Here is a 22,305-nt window from a genome sequence, read left to right on the forward strand (position 1 = left end):
TCTATGGAAGTGCTACTGCATTTTGGCCTGGGTAACAGAGAGACTCTGTTCTTAAAAAAAGACAAAAAAAAGAAAGAAAATCCTTTTTTCATGGAGTATCATTTTTACTTGAAAGAACAACTGATACACAGCTGAGCACAGCTCATGCCTGTAATCCCAGCACTTTGGGAGGCCGAGGTGGGCGTTATCACTTGAGGTCAGGAGTTTAAGCCCAGCCTGCCCAACATGGTGAACCCCGTCTCTACTAAAAATACAAAAATTAGCCGGGTGTGATGGTGTGCACCTGTAGTCCCAGCTATTGGGGAGGCTGAGGCAGGAGAATTGCTTGAACCCGGGACGCGGAGGTTGCAGTAGGCAGAGATTGTGCCACTGCACTCAAGCCTGGGCTACAGAGCAAGACTCTGCCTCAAAAAAAAAAAAAAAAAAAAAAAGGCCGGGCGCGGTGGCTCAAGCCTGTAATCCCAGCACTTTGGGAGGCCGAGACGGGTGGATCACGAGGTCAGGAGATTGAGACGATCCTGGCTAACACGGTGAAACCCCGTCTCTACTAAAAAAATACAAAAAACTAGCCGGGCGAGGTGGCGGGCGCCTGTAGTCCCAGCTACTCGGGAGGCTGAGGCAGGAGAATGGCGTGAACCCAGGAGGCGGAGCTTGCAGTGAGCTGAGATCCGGCCACTGCACTCCAGCCTGGGCGACAGAGCAAGACTCCGTCTCAAAAAAAAAAAAAAAAGGGGGAAAGGGCACACATTTTCACAAAAATGAAGTAAACCTGTCACACCTCAAAGAAAAGAACTGACAGTGTTTGCTACCAATACAACAATTCAAAGGTTGGGCACAGTGGCTCACACGTGAAATCCCATGAGTTCAAGATCGGCCTGGGCAACAAAGTGAGACCATGTTTCTATTAAAAAAAAAAAACCAAAAAAACAGCCAGGAATAGGTGCACATCTGTGGTCTTAGCTACTCAGGAGGTTGAGGTAGGAGGATCACTTGAGCCCAGGAGGTCGAGGATGCAGTGAGCCATGATTTTGCCACCGCACTTCAGCCTGGGTGACAGAGTGAGACCCCATCTCAAAATAAATAAAAATTCAAGCTATTAAGCAAAAATGGAATTTTGTAAAACTTGTATCTGCCACTACAAGCTCTGTAGCTGACGAATAAATGCTTACCTGATATCAGTGGCAAAAGTAACAAATGTGACTTTTTCAAAAAAATGTAATAAAATGTGTTAACATTTGGAGATCTTTATAACTCAGTGAACCAATTTTTTTTTAAAAATCACACATGGCCAGGCACAGTGACTCACGCCTGTAACCCCAGCACTTTGGGAGGCCGAAGCAGGCAGATCACTTGAGCTCGGGGGTTCAAGAGCAGCCTGGCCAACATGGTCAAACTCTGTTCTACTGAAAATACAAAAATCAGCTGGGTGTGGTGGTGCGTGCCTATAATCCTTCCTTTCTATATCCTGGGAGGCTGAAACAGGAGAATTGCTTGAACCCGGAGGCAGAGGTTGCAGTGAGTTGAGATCATGACACTGCACTCTGCCTGAGTAACAGAGTAGATTCTGTTTCAGGAAAAAAAAGTCACACATGGATGTAAGGAACTCATTCAAATTACAAGAGTGACCAATAACGTTAATATAACAAAAGAAAAATTCACTAATACAGTTTCAGATTCCTCACTGCACCTAATCTGTATGAAACTACCAATGGTTATTTCAAAGTACAGGGTGAGTATACTTCTGTAAATGCTTGTGACCAGAAGTGTTCTGGATTTTGCAACTTTTAATATCCGCATACATCTAATGATATATCTTTTTTTTTTTTGAGACGGAGTCTCACTCTGTTGCCCAAGCTGGAGTGCAGTGGTGCCATCTCGGCTCACTGCAACCTCTGCCTCCCTGGTTCAAATGATTCTCCTGTCTCAGCTTCCCAAGTAGATGGGATTATAGGTGCCCACCACCAAGCCCGGCTAATTTTTTTGTATTTTTAGTAGAGATGAGGTTTCACCATGTCGGCCGGGATGGTCTTGAACTCCTGACCTCAGGTGATCTGCCCGCCTCGGCCTCCCAAAGTGCTAGGATTATAGGCGTGAGTCATGGCACCTGGCCCTAATGAGGTACCTTAAGGATAGGATTCAAATCTGAACATAAAATTCAATTATTTTTCATATATGTCTTATACACACAGCCTGAAAGTAATTTTATTATAATCTTTTAAATAACTTTTGTGCGTGAAATAAAGTTCTGACTGCAACTGGTCACATGGGCTTGGGGGTAGAATTTTCCAGTTACGGCGTCATGTGTGTGCTCAAAAAGTCAGATTTCGGAGCATTTCAGACTTCAAATTTTCAAATCAGGAATATTCAACCTATACATACTACTACATGGTGTAGTATCAAAGAAAATCCTCTCCAATAAGCCTGGCACTTTTGGGAGGCCAAGGCAGGATTGCTTGAGCCAAGGAGTCCAAGACCAGACTGGGTGACACAGCGAGACCCTGTCTCAAAAACAAACAACAAAAAATTCCTTCCTTTCTATATCTGCATGAAGCCAGATTTTCTTTCTTTCTTTTTTTTTTTTTTCCAGATAACCTCTCGCTCTGTCGCCCAGGCTAGAGTACAGTGGTGTGATCTCAGTTCACTGCAACCTTTGCTTCCTGGGCTCAAGCAATACCCCGACCTCAGTCTCCCAAGTAGCTGGGCCTCCAGGGGCACCCCGCCCACCATGCTCGGCCAATTTAAACACTTTTTTTGAGACAAAGTCTCACTATATTGCCCAGGCTGATCTCAAGCTCCTGGGCTCAAGCGATCTTTCTGCCTAAGCCTCCCAAAGTGCTGGGATTACAGGTGTGAGCCACAGTGCCTGGGTCAGATTTTCTTTCTAATCAAACAAAAGATTACACTGCAACAGATTGAATGCAGAAGGAGAAATGAGAAGCCAGCTAACTTGTATGAAGCCAGACAGAGAGACCGGCAAAAATGCCACTCTTCACTTAAAAAAAAAAAAAAAAAAATTTTAAAGTATAGATACATTTTGTGGTTCTCAATATTTTAACAGGGTAAAGTGGCTCTGACACCAACACGTGTGAGAAGTGCTTATCTGAACAAAAGCACTGGAGACACAGTAGAACTGTTTATAAACGTAAATCTCAACATGCTGGTTCAGTGTGTTGGCCAACGGACTCCCAAGCCCCAGAGTCCCCAGCATGAATACTCTGCTACTGTTTGTACTCGAGCACCTACAAAGAGTCAACAGACCACCATCTAAGACATGGTGACTCATCTGCTTTACTTGCAAGATTCTATTCATTTAGAACAGACGGCAAGCAGCTGGAAATTCGCAGGCCGCAGCTGTCGGCCTGCTGCACTCACCTCCGCTTGTGTATACCTCCAACTGTCGGTTGATGTTGGATTTGTCTACCAGGGAATGAAGGACATTGAGGACACTGTGAACATTCCAGATTTTGGGATTGGAACGAAGAAAGTCAATCTCCTCCTCTGACTTCTTGGCAGTCTTACAGCGGTACTGACTGAATGACTGAAACTGTTGAGGAATAAAGGAAATATGCTGTAGTGGTATAAGCCCAAAGTGATCGTCCATGTGCACAATGCTGAAAACGAGGCAATGCTCTGGCTCTGGACGGGGCGAGGTGATTGAGACATCCACTTCTCATTCTAAACCATTCTGTACACTGTTTTTCAAAGCCATCTTTGACTAAGCTGTGAATGTTGTTCATTACTGAATGTTACTACACAGTGAAGTAAAAATCTCTAGGATTAGAGGTAGTCTGTGGTAAAAACATCCAATCTGGAGTCAAACACAACCTAAAGTCACTTCCTATCTCTGGGCCTCACAATGCAGTTGAGCTGGTCACCAGAAACACCCCAGGGGCTCTTGTACCATCTATTCAGATGCAGCTAGACCATGGCACGGCCTGGGTTATGAGCGGTGATGTGGTAGTAGGTATCTGCACGTGTGAGCCTTCCCTACCAGTTCCCTATCTGGGAACTGACCATCAGTTCCCAGACTATGTCCTCTCTACCACTCTCAACCAGAGTCATCTGGCCAAGAACAAGGAACACAGAGAAGACAGGCCACAGGAATCCGTTTGGGACAGAAGTAGAACCTGGAAGCACTGCTGGCCTGGCTCCATCAGTCACATAGATGGAACACAACAGACCTGCCTACTCAATTTTTTTAAGTTCTCTGGTTGAATCTGGTGTGCATCAGGTTTGGAAATCACAGACCTAAAACCTAGGTCTTAGAAGCTCTAAGACTGTTCTTCAACTATTTCAGCAAGGATCAGTGGCTCACCCCTGTAATCCTAGCACTTTGGGAAGCTGAGGTAGGCAGATCACTTGAGTACAGGAGCTCAAGACCAGCCTGGGAAACATGGCAAAACCCCAACGCTATAAAAAATACAAATGAATTAGCCAGGAATGGTGGCAGGCGCCTGTAGTCTCCACTAATAAGGAGGCTGAGGTGGGGGCATTGCCTGAGCCCAGGAGGCAGAGGGTACAATGAGGTGAGGTTGTGCCACTGCATTCCAGTGTGGGTGACAGAGTAAAACTCTGTCTCAAAACACAAAAAATTATCTTATTCTAGAGTGTGGGACAAAAAATTGCTAATCTTATAATACAAAAACAAAGAATATGCCAAGCACAGTGGCTCACGCCTATAACCCCAGCACTTTGAGAAGCTGAGGTGGACGGATCACGAGATCAAGAGTTTGAGACCAGCTTGGCCAACTTGGTGAAACCCCATCTCTACTAAAAATACAAAAATAGGCTGGGTGCGGGGGCTCACGCCTGTAATCCCAGCACTTTGGGAGGCTGATGCAGGTGGATTACCTGAGGTCCAGGGTTCAACCCCAGCCTGACCAACATGGAGAAATCCCGTCTATACTAAAAATACAAAATTAGCCAGGTGTGGTGATACATGCCTGTAATCCCAGCTACTCGGGAGGCTGAGGCAGGTGAATCGCTTGAACCTCAGAGGTGGAGGTTGTGGTGAGCCGAGATCGTACCATTGTACTGCAGCCTAGGCAACAAGAGCAAACCTCCGTCTCAAAAAACAAAAAAACAAAAAAAAAAACCACCACAAAACACAACAACAAAAATAGCCAGGCATGGTGGCACGTGCCTGTAATCCCAGCTACTCAGGAGGCTGAGGCAGGAGAATTGCTTGAACCTGGGAGGCGGAGGTTGCAGTGAGCTGAGATCGTGCCACTGCACTCCAGCCTGGGTGACAGAGCAAGACTCTGTCTCAGGAGAAAAAAAAAAAAAGAATATCCAGAATATATAAAGAATTCTCAGGCTGGGTGTGGTGGCGCTTACGCCTGTGATCCAAGCACTTTGGGAGGCCGACATGGGCAGATCACTTGAGGTCAGGAGTTCAAAACCAGCCTGGCCAACATGGTGAAACCCCATCTCTACAAAAAATCCAAAAAAAAAAAAAAATTAGCGGGGCATGGTGCTACACACCTATAATCCAGCTACTCGGGAGACTGAGGCAGGAAAATCGCTTGAACACAGGAGGTGGAGACTGCAGTGAGCAGAGATCGTGCCACTGCACTCCAGCCTGGGTGAAAAAGACTCTGTCTCAAAAAAAAAAAAAAAATCCCACAAAGAATTCTCATAATGCAATAAAAAAAGTAATCAAATAGAAAAGTGATGATTACTTCAAAGAAAACAAAATTGATGATTAACATGAGATATCAGAAAAGTATGATTTTTTTTTTTTTTTTTGAGACGGAGTCTTGCTCTGTCACCCAGGCTAGAATGCAATGGCACGATCTTGGCTCACTGCAAGCTCCGCCTCCTGGGTTCACGCCATTCTCCCGCCTCAGCCTCCCGAGTAGCTGGGACTACAGGCGCCCACCACCATGCCCAGCTAATTTTTTTTTGTATTTTTAGTAGAGATGGGGTTTCATTGTGTTAGCTAGGATGGTCTCGATCTCTTGACCTCGTGATCCGCCCGCCTTGGCCGATTTTTTTTTTCATTTTTGAGAAGGGGTCTCACTCTATTGCCCAGGGTGGAGTGCAGTGGTGTGATATTGGCTCATTGCAACCTCCACCTCTCAGGTTCAAGTGATTCTCGCCCCTCAGCCCCTGGAGAGCTGGGAGTACAGGCATGCGCCATCACATCCAGCTAGTTTTTGTATTTTTAGTAGAGACGGGGATTCACCATGTTGGCCAGGATGGTCTCGAACCCCTGGCCTCAAGTGATCTGCCACCTCGGCCTCCCAGAGTGCTGGGATTACAGGCATGAGCCACTGTGCCCGGCCAGAAAAGTATGAATTATCATTTCTTTCCCACTGAACTGACAAAAATTAGACAGACTGATAATATCCACTATAGAAAACAGTTGCTCTTGGCTAGGTGTGGTGGCTCATGTCTATAACCCCAGCACTTTTGGAGGCTGAAGAGGGAGAACTGCTTGATCCCAGGAGTTCAAGACCCCATCTCTGCAACAAATTAAAAATCAGCTGGGTGCACCTGTAGTCACAGCTACTCAGGAGGCTACTGCTTGAGCCCAGGAGGTCAAGGCTGCAATGAGCTGTGATCACACCACTGCACTCCACCCTGGACCATAAAGGCAAGACCCCTATCTCTTAAACAAACAAACAGAAAAACCAACAGTTGCTCTCAAACACCGCTGGTAGTAGCATAATTTGATACAGCCCATTGGTGGGGCAATATATTACTATTTATTATAATTCAAAGTGATTGAAATGTTCTTTATCTTGATTGTGGCACTGTACACATTTGTCAAATCTCATCAACTGTACACTGATAACTGGTACACTTTATTGTATAAAGTACACCTCATGGCCTCATGGCTGGGCATGGTGTTTCACACCTGGTTTTTTTTTTTTTTTTTTTTGAGACGGAGTCTCACTTTATCGCCCAGGCTAGAAAGCAGTGGTACAATCTCAGCTCACTGCAACCTCCGCCTCCCGGTTTCAAGCAATTCTCCTGTCTCAGCCTCCTGAGTAGCTGGGATTACAGGTACTCATCACCATCCCCGGCTAATTTTTTTGTATTTTTAGTAAAGACGGCGGTTTCACCATGTTAGTCAGGCTGGTCTCGAACTCCTGACCTCATGATCTGCCTGCCTCGGCCTCCCAAAGTGCTGGGATTAACAGGCACGAGCTGGTGGCTCATCTTTACTTAAATAAAGAAAAAAACTACACCTCAGTAAGCTGACTTTAAAAAACTTAAAAAGTATCGTTCAAGCCACAATTCTACTTCTAGGTAGTGATCCCTAAAAATTTGCCTACGTATGGCCGGGCGCGGTGGCTCAAGCCTGTAATCCCAGCACTTTGGGAGGCCGAGACGGGCGGATCACGAGGCCAGGAGATCGAGAGACGATCCTGGCTAACACGGTGAAACCCCGTCTCTACTAAAAAATACAAAAAAACTAGCCGGGCGAGGTGGCGGGCGCCTGTAGTCCCAGCTACTCGGGAGGCTGAGGCAGGAGAACGGCGTAAACCCGGGAGGCGGAGCTTGCAGTGAGCTGAGATCCGGCCACTGCACTCCAGCCTGGGTGACAGAGCAAGACTCCGTCTCAAAAAAAAAAAAAAAAAAAAAAAAAAAAAAATTGCCTACGTATAACATATATATGGATATTCATTGATTCACTGTCTGTAACTGTGGAAACTGACAACCCAAACGTTCATCATCGGAGGCATGGTATACCCACAGCACGCATACTGCAGTAAAAGAACAAGTCAGGTCTATGAAAACATGGTTTAAGTGTTAACAAGTCACAACAAATAGCACAATAGAGTACGTAACCATTTTTGAGGCGATCTCTCTTTATATAGTCATGTTTACGTAAATGCCTGAGAGACATCAACAAGGTGCCTTTCCTTCCAGACAGTAATTGATACCTCTGCAAAAGCAAGGAAGGCAGGCACTTTCACTATATCTGTAGTTTGAAAAAACAAAAACCAATGAAAGAGAGTGGTGAGTAAGAGCCACCTACCCCATGTGGCATCTACCTGGCCAGGAGGAAATACACCAGGCACTCACTGACCCTCACTGGACAGTCTTTGTTAGAAAGCACCGTAAGCCCCTTAACGAGAACACCGGCTAAGCCCAGGGAATTATGATTATCTTAAGAGGGATAAAGAAAATCAGTACGGATGATCCTTCTTCATTTGCTCTAAGTCAAAAGGACTGCTATTCATCTATAAGTATTCCAAATAAGAGGATGTCACAAGCCAAGGAGCCAGAGGGCAAACAAGGCCAGTGCAGTTTGTGGTCTTTGCTATAAAAGGCACTGAAGCTTAATCTTGAGCAGGAAGCCTCTTTCTCAAGGAGCACTATGAAGGTTTCTCAGCTCACCACTCCTAACACTTCAGCACTTTGTATACCCAATGTCTCCCTGGTTCATGGAGTTCCAGTAACATCTTTATTAAGATACCAATTTACCCTGAAATAACCAGTTAGAGCTATAGACAGAGCACAAAGGGGGAAAAGAATTTTATTTTGTCAAATGACATACTTTTTTCTTTTTTTTTGAGACGGGGTTTCACTCTGTCGCCAGGCTGGAGTGCAGTGGCAAGATTTCAGCTCACAGCAATCTCCGCCTCCCGGGTTTAAGTGATTCCCCTGTCTCAGCCTCACGGGTAGCTAGGACTACAGGCGCCTACCACCATGCCCGGCTGACTTTTTTGTATTTTAGTAGAGATGGTGTTTCACCATCGTGGCCAGGATGGTCTCCATCTCAGACCTCGTGATCCGCCCGCCTAGGCCTCCCAAAGCGTTGGGATTACAGGCGTGAGCCACCACGCCCAGTCTATTTTATGTTTTGTAGTCTCTATTTCTCGAACTCCAGAACTGAAGAGATCCTACTGCCTTGGCCCCAAAAATGCTGGGATTACAGTTGTGAGCAACCTTGTAGTTTGTATTTTTAAATAGAAGGACTGGGCTAAATAAGATGGAAAAAAATAATGATGGCATTGAACATCATCACAATGAACAAGCAACATGTATTAATTATTCTGTGACAGGCACTATCCTAAGCACTTTATACGTAGTATCTCAGTAACATTCACAGCAATTCCTGTTTTAAAGATGGGGAAACCAATGCACAGTGTGGTTAAGTAATGTGCCCACAACAGAACATGTTACCATTTTAAAATGGGCCAGTAAACCAGGCGCGGTGGCTCACTCCTGTAATCCCAACACTTTGGGAGGCCGAGGACGGTGGATCATCTGAGGTCAGGAGTTCAAGACCAGCCTGGCCAACATGGAGAAACCCCGTCTCTACTAAAAATACAAAAATTAGCCGGGCATGGTGGTGGGTGCTTGTAATCCCAGCTACTTGGGAGGCCGAGACAAGAGAATCCTTTGAACCCACGAGGCAGAGGTTGCAGTGAGCCAGGATCACGCCACTGTATTCCAGCCTGGGTAATAGAGCGAGACTCCATCTCGAAAGAAAAAAAAAAAAAAGGCCACTAAACAGCAAAAATCTGAACTTTCACCCCCAGGCCACACAGCTGCTGTCCTTTATTTGCATTTGGCACAGTTCTTAGTCGACCTTGAACAGTAACTCCTGAGGCAGGTGATATTCTCATTGTGATGAAAATGTTCTATTGTATTCTGATCAAGCATACACTTAAGTAACCACCACCACAATCAAGATATAGACGGCTGGGGCATGGTGGCTCACTTTGGGAGGCCAAATCAAGAGACTCACTTGAGGCCAGGGGTTCAAGACCAGCATGGGCAACACAGCAAGACTCTCATCTCTACAGTAATATAAATATCTGGGCCTTGTAGTGGCAGCTACTCAGGTGGCTGAGGTGGGAAAATCACTTGAGCCCAGGAGTTCTAGGCTGCAGTAAGCTATTATCACACCACTGCACTCTAGCCTGAGCAACAGAATGAGACCCTCTTAAAAAAAAAAAAAAAATTCCATTGTGTGGGTAAAGAAAGTGAGGCAGCCGGGCGCGGTGGTTCACACCTGTAATCCCAGCACTTTGGGAGGCCGAGACGGGCGGATCACGAGGTCAGGAGATCGAGACCATCCTGGCTAACACGGTGAAACCCCGTCTCTACTAAAAATACAAAAAACTAGCCGGGCGAGGTGGCGGGCGCCTGTAGTCCCAGCTACTCGGGAGGCTGAGGCAGGAGAATGGCGTGAACCCGGGAGGCAGAGCTTGCAGTGAGCCGAGATCCGGCCACTGCACCCCAGCCTGGGCGATGGAGCGAGACTCCATCTCATAAAAAAAAGAAAAAAAAGAAAGTGAGGCTCTGAGTTTAAATAGCACATCCCTGGGTGTTACAGAGGGATGGTTACAGAGCTACCAGCAGGTGGCAGCACTCAGGTTAGAATCCACTTCCACCTGGCTCCAAAGCCTGTGAAGCCTGTGTTCTTCCAGCCAGACCACCTAACAAGGTCAAGTAAGAGCCTGATGACCGTCAGGAGCTGAACTTACCGACTTCCAGCTTCCTATCTGGAGAGCTTAGGCTTCACTTTCTCTTCAGAAAGCCAAAGGAAACTGGAGTCTACTGCCATGGGGTATTTTATACTATAATGGGGATATTTTTACACCATGCAGCTTTTTTACAAAAACAATAGTAATAGCTATTCCTGGCATGGACCAGTTATTTCAAATTAGGCTAAGGCTGACCAGATACCTGGTAGATGAACTCATCGATGATATCCCAGAGCCACTGGTTGGGTAGTTCAAGAGGAGCAGGACCATCGGCATCTGTGCAGTAGATCACAGAAAAGTCAGATTCAAAGCAATGACTCTGCCCATTCCATAGGCTGCAGAATACTTTGTAATTTCTCTCTGAAAAGGACCATGAATCACAAGACCTCCCCTTTTCCCACCTACACATTGAGATCCTGCTTAAAAAAAAAAAACAAAAAAAAAAAGCTGGAGGCCAATGCTGAACCTCACCATAACCACACACAACCCCTTGGCCAAATCTCAGACTCACTAAGAATGTAGTTGAAGAGATTGCAGTAGTTGTAATAGGATTCAAACCTCTGCTCCAAGGAAGGTCCCCCCTGTAAAGAAAATAGAGATATCAAGATACAGATATTTAATTTTAATGTGTTTTACCCATGGTATACTGTGATAGCTGTGAACAAATACATTAGAATTGGTATCAGTCCTCTCCTTGGTATTATGTGAATACACAAGTGAGAGGGAAGACAAAGTCCTATAGCATTCGAGGCACTGAATACTGCAACATGAGGTTAGGTTCTACAGCAACAGACCTTAAATGACCCTCAGAGCAGGCATGATGATCTGGCAAAGCAGAGAGAAGGAGAACTGTTTCAGGAAAAAACCACACTAGCAAAGGTGAAGAAGTTAAATTGTGGCACCTAAAGGCTCGTGAGTTAGAGAAGATAATGCTGCACCGGGCATCACTGGACTATGGGCCAGGAATGTAGCAGTCTTCCAATGCCAAACAAGAATCCAGGTCAGGGGGCCTGCAAGTCTATTCCACCACCTGTTTTGTAAATAAAGAAGTTTTACTGGAACACAGCCATGCCCACTCATTACATATTGGCTATAACTGCTACAAAGACATAGCTGAACAGATCTGACAGAAACCATCATGGCCTGCGAGCATAAAATATTTATTATCTGACCCTCCACAGAGAAGGTGGCTGACCCTTTATGTTGCTTGCATCTGAGAACCACTGATGGCTTCTGAGCTGGGGAACCATACCATGAACAATGTATTTGTGATGGAGAAGAAACAACTTTGGAGTCAGTCCCACCTCTTATTAACTGTGGGGTTCTCACAAGGTATTTAATCTCTCTGTAAAATGTGGGCAAAAGATTGTTGACTAGTCACAATTAAGTAAGATTATATAGCTGGGTGCAGTGGCTCACACCTATAATCTCAGCACTTTGGGAGGCTGAGGTGAGCAGATCACCGGAACCCAGGAGTTTGAGACCAGCCTGGGAAACATGGCAAGACCCCATCTATGTTTTAAAAAAATTATGTAAGGTGCTTAATACATTAAGCACAATCTAAGCATATTCAATGAAAAACTACTCCCCAGGGGCTTAAAACTGGTCATTTATGTGGGAGCCCTGGTACCTAATAAAAAGATTATAGCATCAAAAAACTTCTGCTGAATCTTCATCTACAGACTGAACAGAGAGATTAGAGGTGGTAAAAGCAGCTATACTATGGGCTATGGTGTCATGGTGTTCCCAAAAAAGCAATGTACACATAATGGCTAGACTCTTAGCATATCCACAAAGCACCTGAACTTCAGCATCAATGGCAGTAGGAATCTTTACTCTTTTTTGTTTTTGAGACAGAGTCTTGCTCTGTAGCCCAGGCTGGAGTGCAGTGCTGCAATCTCAGCTCACTGCAACCTCCACCTCCCGGGGTCAAGCGATTCCTCTGTCTCAGCCTCCCGAGTAGCTGGGACTACAGGCACGCCCCACCACACCTGGCTAATTTTTGTATTTTTAGTAGATACGGGGTTTCACCATATCAGTCAGGCTGGTCTCAAACTCCTGACCTTGTGATCCACTCACCTCTGCCCCCCAAAATTCTGGGATTACAGGCGTGAGTCACCGCGCCCAGCCAGGTATCTTTACTTTCTATCAGATAAAGTAGTCAGAGATCCCACTGGGATGCCAGAAAGACAAGGCCCCTTACTCTGGCAGCAAGCACTTTTCCACCTACCACTACTGACAGTGGCTCCTGCGGCCAAGGCAGGAGTTCTAGCCCTATCAAGTGATCCTCAAGAAGAGGGGTGAGTAACTGTGAGAAACTAGGACCTCCTTAGGTGGAGATCCTGGTGCCAATTTCCTTCATTTACATATGCATGCAAGCACACACATGCTCAATTAACACCATTATGATCAGACATTATTCTTCTAGGTACTGGTTACATTAGTGAACAAGACAACGTGCATACCCGGTGGAGTTAACCTTCTAGTAGATGAGGAAACTCCCTCCCCTAAATAAACAGATAATAACAATGTATAAGAGATAAGTACTCTGAAGTGCCACAGAATATTGCCAGGAGCCCAGGGAGGGAGGGGAAGTTTCAGGAAATGACTGAGAAGGGAAACAGGGCTAAAACCTGGAATTAGTAAATGTGCTGGGAAGTCATGGTAGGATTGGGAGGGAGTGACCTGATGAAAACATGTAGCAAAAGGATCATGCTGGTTATTATGTTGAGCATAAACAGCCAAGAGTGGAAACTGACACCAGGTAAGCAGCTCCTGCAATAATTCAGGGAAGAGATGATAATTACTTGAACTAAGTGAGCAGCAGTGTGGCAGTGAAAAGTGGCTGATTCAAGAAGTATGTTGAAGGCCAGGTGCAGTGGCTCACGCCTGTAATCCTAGCACTTTGGGAAGCCGAGGTGGGCGGATTACCTGAGGTCAGGAGTTCAAGACCAGCCTGGGCAACAAGCGAAACCCCATCTCTACTAAAAATACAAAAATTAGCCAGGCGTGGTGGCGCATGCCTGTAATCCCAGTTACTTGGGAGGCTGAGGCAGGAGAATCGCTTGAGCCCAGGAGGCAGAGGTTGCAGTGAGCCGAGATTATGCCACTGCACTCCAGCCTAGACGACAAAGCAAGACTCCGTCTCAAAAACAAAACAAAATAAAACAAAACAACAAAAAGAAGTATGTTGAAGACAGAACTGAACAGGATTTGCTGGATTTCATGTCAGAAAAAGTCAAAAATAATGCCAAGGTTTTTAGTCCAATTAACTGGGTAATTAATGGTAGCGTTTATTGAGATGATTACCATGGGAAAAACTAGAGGGAAAGTAAGAATTCAGTTTTAGATGTGTTAAGCTTGAGATGACTCTCAGCCAAGTGCAGATGTTGACAGTTGAATATACAAGTCTGGACTTCAGTGGGGCAACTGAGGCTAAAGATAGAGATTAAGTCATTGGTGTATATAAATAACACAGATGGCATTTTTTTTTTTTTTTTTTTTTTGTGACAAAATCTCGCTCTGTCACCCAGGCTGGAGTGCAGTGGTACAATCTTGGCTCACTGCAACCTCCGCTTCCCGGGTTCAAGCGATTCTCCTGCCTCAGCCTCCCAAGTAGCTGGGATTACAGGCACCTGCCACCACACCCAGCTGATTTCTGTATTTTTATATTTTTAGTAGAGACAGGGTTTCTCCATGTTGGCCAGGCTGGTCTCAAACTCCTGACCTCAGGTGATCTGCCCTCAGCCTCCCCAAGCCACCATGCCTGGCCTTAAATAGTACAGATGGCATTTTAAGAAACTTTAGGCACTCTAGGCCGGGCTCAGTGGCTCATGCCTGTAATCCCAACACTTTGGGAGGCTGAGGCGGGCAGAACTCGAGGTCAGGAGATGGAGACCATCGTGGCTAACACGGTGAAACCCCGTCTCTACTACTAAAAATGCAAAAAAAATCAGCCAGGCATGGTAGCGGGCACCTGTAGTCCCAGCTACTCAGGAGGCTAAGGCAGGAGAATGGCATAAACCTGGGAGGCGGAGCTTGCGGTGAGCTGAGATTGCGCCACTGCACTCCAGCCTGGGCGACAGAGCGAGAGACTCTGTTTCAAAAAAAAAAAAAGAAAGAAACTTTAGGCACTCTATAATTTAGAAGTCAGGAAGAACAGAATCTAGCAAGTGCCCAAAGTTGGGATAATGTGTAGAACACTGATGTTATAACAAGCTGGTCTAGAGTCAAGGAGTTTTGTCACTCACTAGCTGGATGAATTTGAGAAAAAGTAACCTCTTGGCACCTCAGGTGCCAACTTTGCACGATTGATAGTAGAATGAGATATGTGAAGATGTGTGCTAACTGCCTAGCATTGTGCTTGGCATACAGTGACAGTGTTATGTACATTTCAGAGAAACGGAGGCTCAGTGCTCTGAAGGGAAAAAGAACCCCAAGCAGAAGCAGCAGCAGGTACCTGGAAATACCCTATGAGGATGGCAGCCTATAACCAGTGCATGGGTGATTGCCCAGTCCAGGAGAATTGTAGGGACAGATAAATTTTTTTTTTTTTTTTTTTTTTTTTTTTTGAGACGGAGTCTCACTCTGTCACCCAAGCTGGAGTGCAGTGGCCGGATCTCAGCTCACTGCAAGCTCTACCTCCCGGGTTCATGCCATTCTCCTGCCTCAGCCTCCCGAGTAGCTGGGACTACAGGCGTCCACCACCTCGCCCGGCTAGTTTTTTGTATTTTTTTAGTAGAGACGGGGTTTCACCATGTTAGCCAGGATGGTCTCGATCTCCTGACCTTGTGATCCGCCCGTCTCGGCCTCCCAAAGTGCTGGGATTACAGGCTTGAGCCACCGCGCCCGGCGGGACAGATAAATTTAAAAGAATGCATAGGTTATATAGGTTGGTGTGTCTGGAACAGCTTTCTGGGTTAAACTGTTCCTTCCACCATTTCTTAAGAGAAAACTCAAAAACAGGCCAATCACGCCTAGACACTGAAGCAATATAAACAAATGACTGTGTTCTAGGGACAAAAATAGCACAGAGTTAAAAAAACAAAAACACTGCGACACTTAAATACTTACACTGACTTTGGCATATATGTGCCTGTAGTATAATTCTTTGTATAATATCAGGAAGACAGCATCTGAAAGAGATGGCAGAGGGGTACTTCACTATCCATAAAACTGGGGTATCCTGGCAGCTTTAGCTCTTTGGTGGGGAGGAATAAAGGTAATTTTGAAGACTAAACAACATCTAAATTGCTATGCATATGCCCCAAGAATACATGCAATGAGAAAATCCACTTCTCATTTGACTCCATCAATCTCAATCTCCGTCGATGAAATTAAGATCTCATTCAGATCTATTTCCCTTCTCCATTTAGAGACTTCTGCCGTCCAAGTGCATAAATAAACCAGCACACAGGAGTAATCAGAAGAGCGTGGTAGTGTGTACCCAGAGTCCCAGCTACCCGGCAGGCTAAAGTGGGAGGATCGCTTGAGCCCAGGAGGCAGAGGTTGCAGTCAGCCATGATCACAGTACACTCCAGCCTGGGCAACATAGTGAGACCCGTGTGTCAAAAAAAAAAAAAAAAGAAAGAAGAAAGGAAGAAAATATTAATTTCAGAATGTTGTTTGTTTGAAGACAGAGTCTTGCTCTGTTGCCAAGGTTGGAGTGCAATGGTATTATCATGGCTCACTGCAGCCTTGACCTCTAGGGCTCAAGTGATCCTTCCACCTCAGCCTCCCGAGTAGGTGGGACTACAGGCATGTGCCACCATGCCTGGATAATTTTTCAAAAAAAAATTTTTCTTTTTAGGCCGGGCACGGTAGCTCAAGCCTGTAATCCCAGCACTTTGGGAGGCCGAGACGGGCGGATCACAAGGTCAGGAGATTGAGACCATCCTGGCTAACATGGTGAAACCCCATCTCTACTAAAAAAATACAAAAAAACTGGCTGGGCGTGGTGGCGGGCGCCTGTAGTCCCAGCTACTTGGGAGGCCGAGGCAGAATGGCGTAAACCCAGGAGGCGGAACTTGCAGTGAGCCGAGATCCGGCCACTGCACTCCAGCCTGGGCAACAGAGTGAGACTCCGTCTCAAAAAAAAAATTTTTTTTTTTGTAGAGAAGGGGGTCTCCCTATGTCGCTCAGGCTGGTCTCAATCTCCCTGCCTCAAGTAACCCTCCCACCTCAGCTTCCCAAAGTGCCAGAATTATAGCCATGAGCCACAACGCCCAGCCACAGAATGAGTTTTGAACTCATTCTGTGTTTAGTCAATTAAGGGTAAATGTTCAGGCCAGGCATGGTGGTTCATGCCTGTGATCCCAGCATTTTGGGAGGCTGAGGCGGGTGGATCATTTGAGGTCAGGAGTTCAAAACCAGCCTGGCCAACATGGTGAAACACCATCTCTACTAAAAATATAAAAATTAGCCAGGCGCCTGTAATCCCAGCTACTCGGGAGGCTGAGGCAGGAGAATTGCTTGAGCCCAGGAGGCAGAGGTTGCAGTGAGCAGAGATCGCGTCACTGCACTCCAGCCTGAGTGACACAGCGAGACTTCCTAACTCTGTCTTAGGGAGAAAAAAAAAAAAAAAGGAGTAAGTGTTCAAAAAACGTTCAAAAAACAAAATGAGAGACTTGTACACTGAAAACACAAAACATTGGTGAACGCAACCAAAGACCTAAATAAACCAAAGACATCCCATATCCATGGACTGGAGGACTTAATACTGTTTTTTTTGTGTTTCGTGTTTTTTTTGGGGGGGATGGAGTCTTGCTCTATTGCCCAGGCTGGAGTGCAGTGGCCCAGTCTCGGCTCACTGCAAGCTCTGCCTCCCGAGTAGCTGGGATTACAGGTGCCCGTGACCACACCCAGCTAATTTTTTAATATTTTTAGTAGAGACGGGGTTTCACCATGTTAGCCAGGATGGTCTCCATCTCCTGACCTCGTGATCCACCCACCTCGGCCTCCCAAAGTGCTGGGATTACAGGCGTGAGCCACCGCGCCTGGCCTGGAGGACTTAATACTGTTAGGACGGCAATAGTCCCCAAAGTGATCTTCAGATTCTAGGCAATTCCTCTCAAAATCCCAGCTGGCTGCTTTGCAGAAATTGACAAGTCCGTCCTAAAATTAATAAGGAAATTCAAGAGACCCAGAATAGTCAAAACAATCTTGGAAAAAAAAAAAAAAAGAACAAAGTTGGGGGACTTACAATTCCCAATTTCAAAACTTACTACAAAAACACAATAATCAAGACAATGTGGCTGGGCACAGTGGCTCATGCCTGTAATCTCAGAACTCTGGGAAGATCACTTGAGGTCAGGAGTTCAAGATCAGCCAGGTCAACAAAGGTGTGACCCCACATCTACAAAAAATTTTTAAAAATTAGCTGGGCAGGCCGGGTGCAGTGGTTCATGCCTATAGTCCCAGCACTTTGGGAGGCTGAGGTGGGTGGATTGCCTGACGTCAGGAGTTCGAGACCAGCCTGGCCAACATGGTAAAACCCCGTCTCTACTAAAAATACAAAAATTAGCTGGGCATGGTGGCGGGAGCCTGTAATTCCAGCTACTCAGGAGGCTGAGGTAGGAGAATTGCTTGAACCCAGGAGAATCGCTTGAACCCGGGAGGCAGAGGTTGCAGTGAGCCGAGACTGCGCCACTGCACTTCAGCCTGGGTGACAGAGCGAGACTGCATCTAAAAAAAAAAAAAAATGGTGCTAGGGTAGCTGAGTATCCACAAGCAAAATCATGAAGTTGGATTTGCCTACCTCATCCATATATAAAGGACAGAATCTAAAAAAGTGTAAGGTGGGAGGCTAGAGAGCTTATTCCAGAGTGACTGTAATGACCCCCAAATTACAGAGGGAAATAGAAACAAGTCAGTACAAAGATCTAAATTTCACCACATATGAGAGATCTCTGTCCCCTCTTAAATCATCCAGCCTTCAACAAGTTATTTTACTAAGGCCCTACTATATACCAAGCACGGGGGATACAAAACGGTGAGCTAAACAGACAGAGACCCTCTTGGGCGTTCTGTCTAATGACTCTCGGCCACTGGACACCACTCAGTGTACAAGATATAAAGAGCTCACACCTACCATTGCCAACCTGTGGAGCAATGGCTTCAGCCTCGGGCCAAGGTGTATTCTTGAAGAATCTTTCAGTCAGCTTGGTCCAGCTAAAAATTAAGCAAAAAAATCTCTAAAATTCCAAAAGGACTGGAGAATGCCAATCCTAACATTTTACAGATGAAGACCCAGGCTTAGAAAGGGGAAGATATCAAATAAACAGAGCTGAGGCCAGAACCCTTCAAGTCCACAACTGTCCTTAACCCAACTCCACACTTCAATCTTTCTCAACACAAGAAAATAATATTTTTGTATCAGTTAGGGACCCATTAAGCTTTTCAGGATAATCTCCTGCCTCTATATCATTAACTATAGCCATATTTAACTGCTTGCTGTTTCCTGACATGAGAACTACGTTTCTGGCCACCATTCTTCAACACATAGCGTTTCCATCTCCTGGAGCACATCCAAACATCTCCAAACACAGAAGCAAATCAGTACAGAAGCAAATCAATCTGCTGCAGTCCAAGGCCACAACAGACCTACAGCATCCAATTTAAACACTGCTGCCTATCCAATCCAAACACTGCTACTTGACAAACCTGCAACAGGTTGTTTAATTTTCTTCTCCTGATCCCCTCAGCAGCTATTAATACTTTCCTCCAAACTCCTCAAGCCCCACCCCTCCTGCTTCTCTGGCTCTTTTAGTCCAACATATAAACACGCTCAAGTTCCCCTAAAAAACACTGAACAGGCCAGGTATGATGGCTCACGCCTGCAATCTCATCACTTTGGGAGGCCAGTATAGGGGGATCGCTTGAACCCAGGAATTCAAGACAAGCCTGGACAATATGGGAAGGCTCTGTCTCTACGGGATGGGGGTTGGGGAGAAACACAGAAATAGAACAGAAAAGAAATACTGAAACAGGCCAGGCACGCTGGCTCACACCTGTAATCCCAACACTGGGAGGCTGAGGCGGGTGGATCACTTGAGGTTAGGAGTTCAAGACCAGCCTGATCAACATGGTGAAGCCCCGTCTCCACTAAAAATACAAAATTAGCCAGGCATGGTGGTGCACGCCTATAACCCCAACTAGCTGGGAGGCTGAGACAGGAGAATCGCTTGGAGCCAGGAGGCGGAGGTTGCAGTGAGCTGAGATTGTGCCATTGCACTCTAGACTGGGCAACAAAAGAGAAACCCCATCTCAAAAAAAAAAAAAAAAAAAAAAAAACACAGAAACAAAACGCAAAGCTTCTAAATGGCCCTTTGTGTCCCCATACTTATCAATTCCCCTTTCTCACCTCACTGCTCTCTGGTTGTTGCTTCTGTCACTCAATTGACATTGACCTTGCTAAGGTTACAAAGGCCCTCCAAGTTACCAAATTCAACTGGCTTTTTTCTCATCTGGACCTCACTAAAACATTTGGTGATACTCTCTTCCTCAAGTTTCTTCTGCAGACTTTTTGGTTCCTGTGACATTTCTCTGCCAATTTACTATCTACTTTTCACTTTTCTTTCTGCTTCCTTTACTAGATCCTTTCTTTGCCTGCCCACCCATCCCTAAAGAAACATACTTTCGAAGGCACCAGCATTTCTTCACTACATTCTCCTAAAGAAAGACTCACAAGATGCTTGGTTTCAGCTATCATCTGTATCTGCCGGCACTGCCCAATGCAGTAGCCACTAGCTACATGTGGCTACTACATAAGCAAAGAGTTAAACTTATATTTCAGTTAGTTGTCATTTAAGTTTAAAAACCAACACTTAACTCAGTTATTGGAAAACTTTTAGGTCTATTCGGAATTACTTTAGTATTTGAATCTACTTTTCCAGTCACAAACTCTATGAAATCTAAGTATGAATCAAGTATTTCTGATACACACTGGATTTAGGAAACTTAGTATAAAGAAAAAAAGGGCAAATATCCCCTTAATTTTTAAATACTGATTACATACAGAAATAATATTTTAAATAAATCTCCACTTCACTTGGCTGAAAAATTAAAATTACATTCATGTCTAGCTATATTTCTATCCAACATCACTGGTCCATTTTTAAATTTTATTTTCAGAGAGGGTCTCGCTCTATTGCGCAGCTCACTGCAGCCTCACACCAGCTCACTGCAGCCTCGACCCCCCAGGTTCAAGCAATCCTCCCACCTCAGTCTCCCAACCAGCTGGGACTACAGGCATGCGCCACTATGCCCCAGCTAAGTTTTGTAGGCACTGGTTTATATGCTTCTAATCAGAAAAGACCTGGGGAATAAAGAAACACACGTCAGCACACTTGCCTTTCAGGTTACCCACCTGGCCCTCTTCCACCTGTCCTTTCCTTTCTTTCATTCCTGTTCTAAAGCTTTTTAATAAACTTTCACTCCTGCTCTCAAACTTGCCTCCCTCTCTTCTTCTGCCTTGTGCCCCTCAGTCGAATTCCTTCTTGTGAGGAGGCAAGAACCGAGGCTGCTGGAGACCCGTACAGATACGGATTCATCATTGGTGGCATGTTTTGATGTTTTGTCACTTGAACACCTTCGACTGCTAATCTCTTTTGGTGCCGCATGACTTGGATCCATTTGCTAGTGGTGAGAGACCTCAAAGCCACACCTTCTTTGGCTGGAGGTGTTCAACCTCTGAACAAGGTTTTCTCCCTTTCTCTCTCCTGCTTACTAACGAACCCCCAGAACAATTCTTCTCAGTCGTAAGTGACTCTTCCCCCTGGCTGATCTCTCAGCTCAACCTAATGGGTGGCAGGGGTGGGAAGGACCTTGGGGTCCACACCAAGTAGAACTTAGGCTCAGGACAGTGGCAAGGGTGAAGCCTAAAACCATGCAATGTCCGAGGTTTCCTTTGCTTTTCAACTACAATCAGCTCTTTCAAAACAACAAAAAAAGAAAACATATGTCAGAGATCCTATTCATTGATCCAATAGGCCTTTGGCGATTTGCTTTCTCTCCCCCATCCTTCTGACTTGCTTAAATTCTATTTCCTTGGTGAAGTCACTCCTGACTATCCCAGCTTCGACTGATCTATCCTATCTCTAATGCCCATTACACAATGGCGGCCCCTCAAAACCTGCAGAGTTCAGCTTGCTCTGATATGCATTGAAGGGCTGCATAGCACAGTTTAGAAATTAGGCTCTGGTACCAGACACTGCAGGTTCAAATCTCAGCACGTCCATTAAACTAGCTACATGACTTATTTCTGTGCTGTCTCCTCATCTGTAAAATGAGAAAAACTTCTACTTCATGGGGTTACTGTGAAGGGTAAATGAGTAAAAAAACAGGAAGAACACACTGAACATTGACAGATCTATCCTGGTAATAAAAATAAATGCTAATCGGCCGGGCACGGTGGCTCACGCCTGTAACACCAGCACTTTGGGAGGCCGAGGCGGGCGGATCACAAGGTCAGGAGATCAAGACTACCCTTGCTAACACGGTGAAACCCCATCTCTACTAAAAATACAAAAAATTAGCCGGACGTGGTGGCAGGTGCCTGTAGTCCTAGCTACTCGGGAGGCTGAGGCAGGAGAACGGTGAGAACCCGGGAGGCGGAGCTTGTAGTGAGCCGAGATCAAGCCACTGCACTCCAGCCTGGGCATCAGTGCGAGACTCCATCTCAAAAAAAATAAATAAATAAACGCTAATCACTATTATTACAATTGTTAATAGTGATATTATTTTAGGCTTTGTACAAATTTCTGAGGATATAAAGTCCAACAGGCCGGGTATGGTGGCTCACGCTTGTAATCCTAGCACTTTGGGAGGCCGAAGAGGGTGCATCACTTGAGGTCAG

The 22,305-nt window shown here is 45.6% G+C and overlaps 2 protein-coding genes across 8 annotated transcripts in view; both read right to left on the reverse strand.

Annotated features, from left to right (window-relative positions):
- POLR2F (RNA polymerase II, I and III subunit F) overlaps window positions 1–22,305 on the reverse strand; it is a 242,822-nt gene that overhangs the window by 167,926 nt on the left and 52,591 nt on the right. The window lies entirely within an intron of this gene.
- EIF3L (eukaryotic translation initiation factor 3 subunit L) overlaps window positions 1–22,305 on the reverse strand; it is a 40,142-nt gene that overhangs the window by 14,528 nt on the left and 3,309 nt on the right. Inside the window, exons 4-8 of one of the 2 annotated variants that reach the window (XM_050806212.1) lie at window positions 18,541–18,620; window positions 15,525–15,586; window positions 10,963–11,032; window positions 10,654–10,727; window positions 3,373–3,544 (exon numbers count right to left, since the gene is read on the reverse strand). In XM_050806212.1, coding sequence (XP_050662169.1) covers window positions 3,373–3,544; window positions 10,654–10,727; window positions 10,963–11,032; window positions 15,525–15,586; window positions 18,541–18,620 — 458 coding nt within the window. The remainder of the gene's footprint in view (window positions 1–3,372; window positions 3,545–10,653; window positions 10,728–10,962; window positions 11,033–15,524; window positions 15,587–18,540; window positions 18,621–22,305) is intronic. The other variant, XM_050806213.1, reaches the window with a different exon arrangement.

This window comes from Macaca thibetana, chromosome 10, assembly GCF_024542745.1.
Source record: "Macaca thibetana thibetana isolate TM-01 chromosome 10, ASM2454274v1, whole genome shotgun sequence".
Taxonomy (NCBI): Eukaryota; Metazoa; Chordata; class Mammalia; order Primates; family Cercopithecidae; genus Macaca; species Macaca thibetana.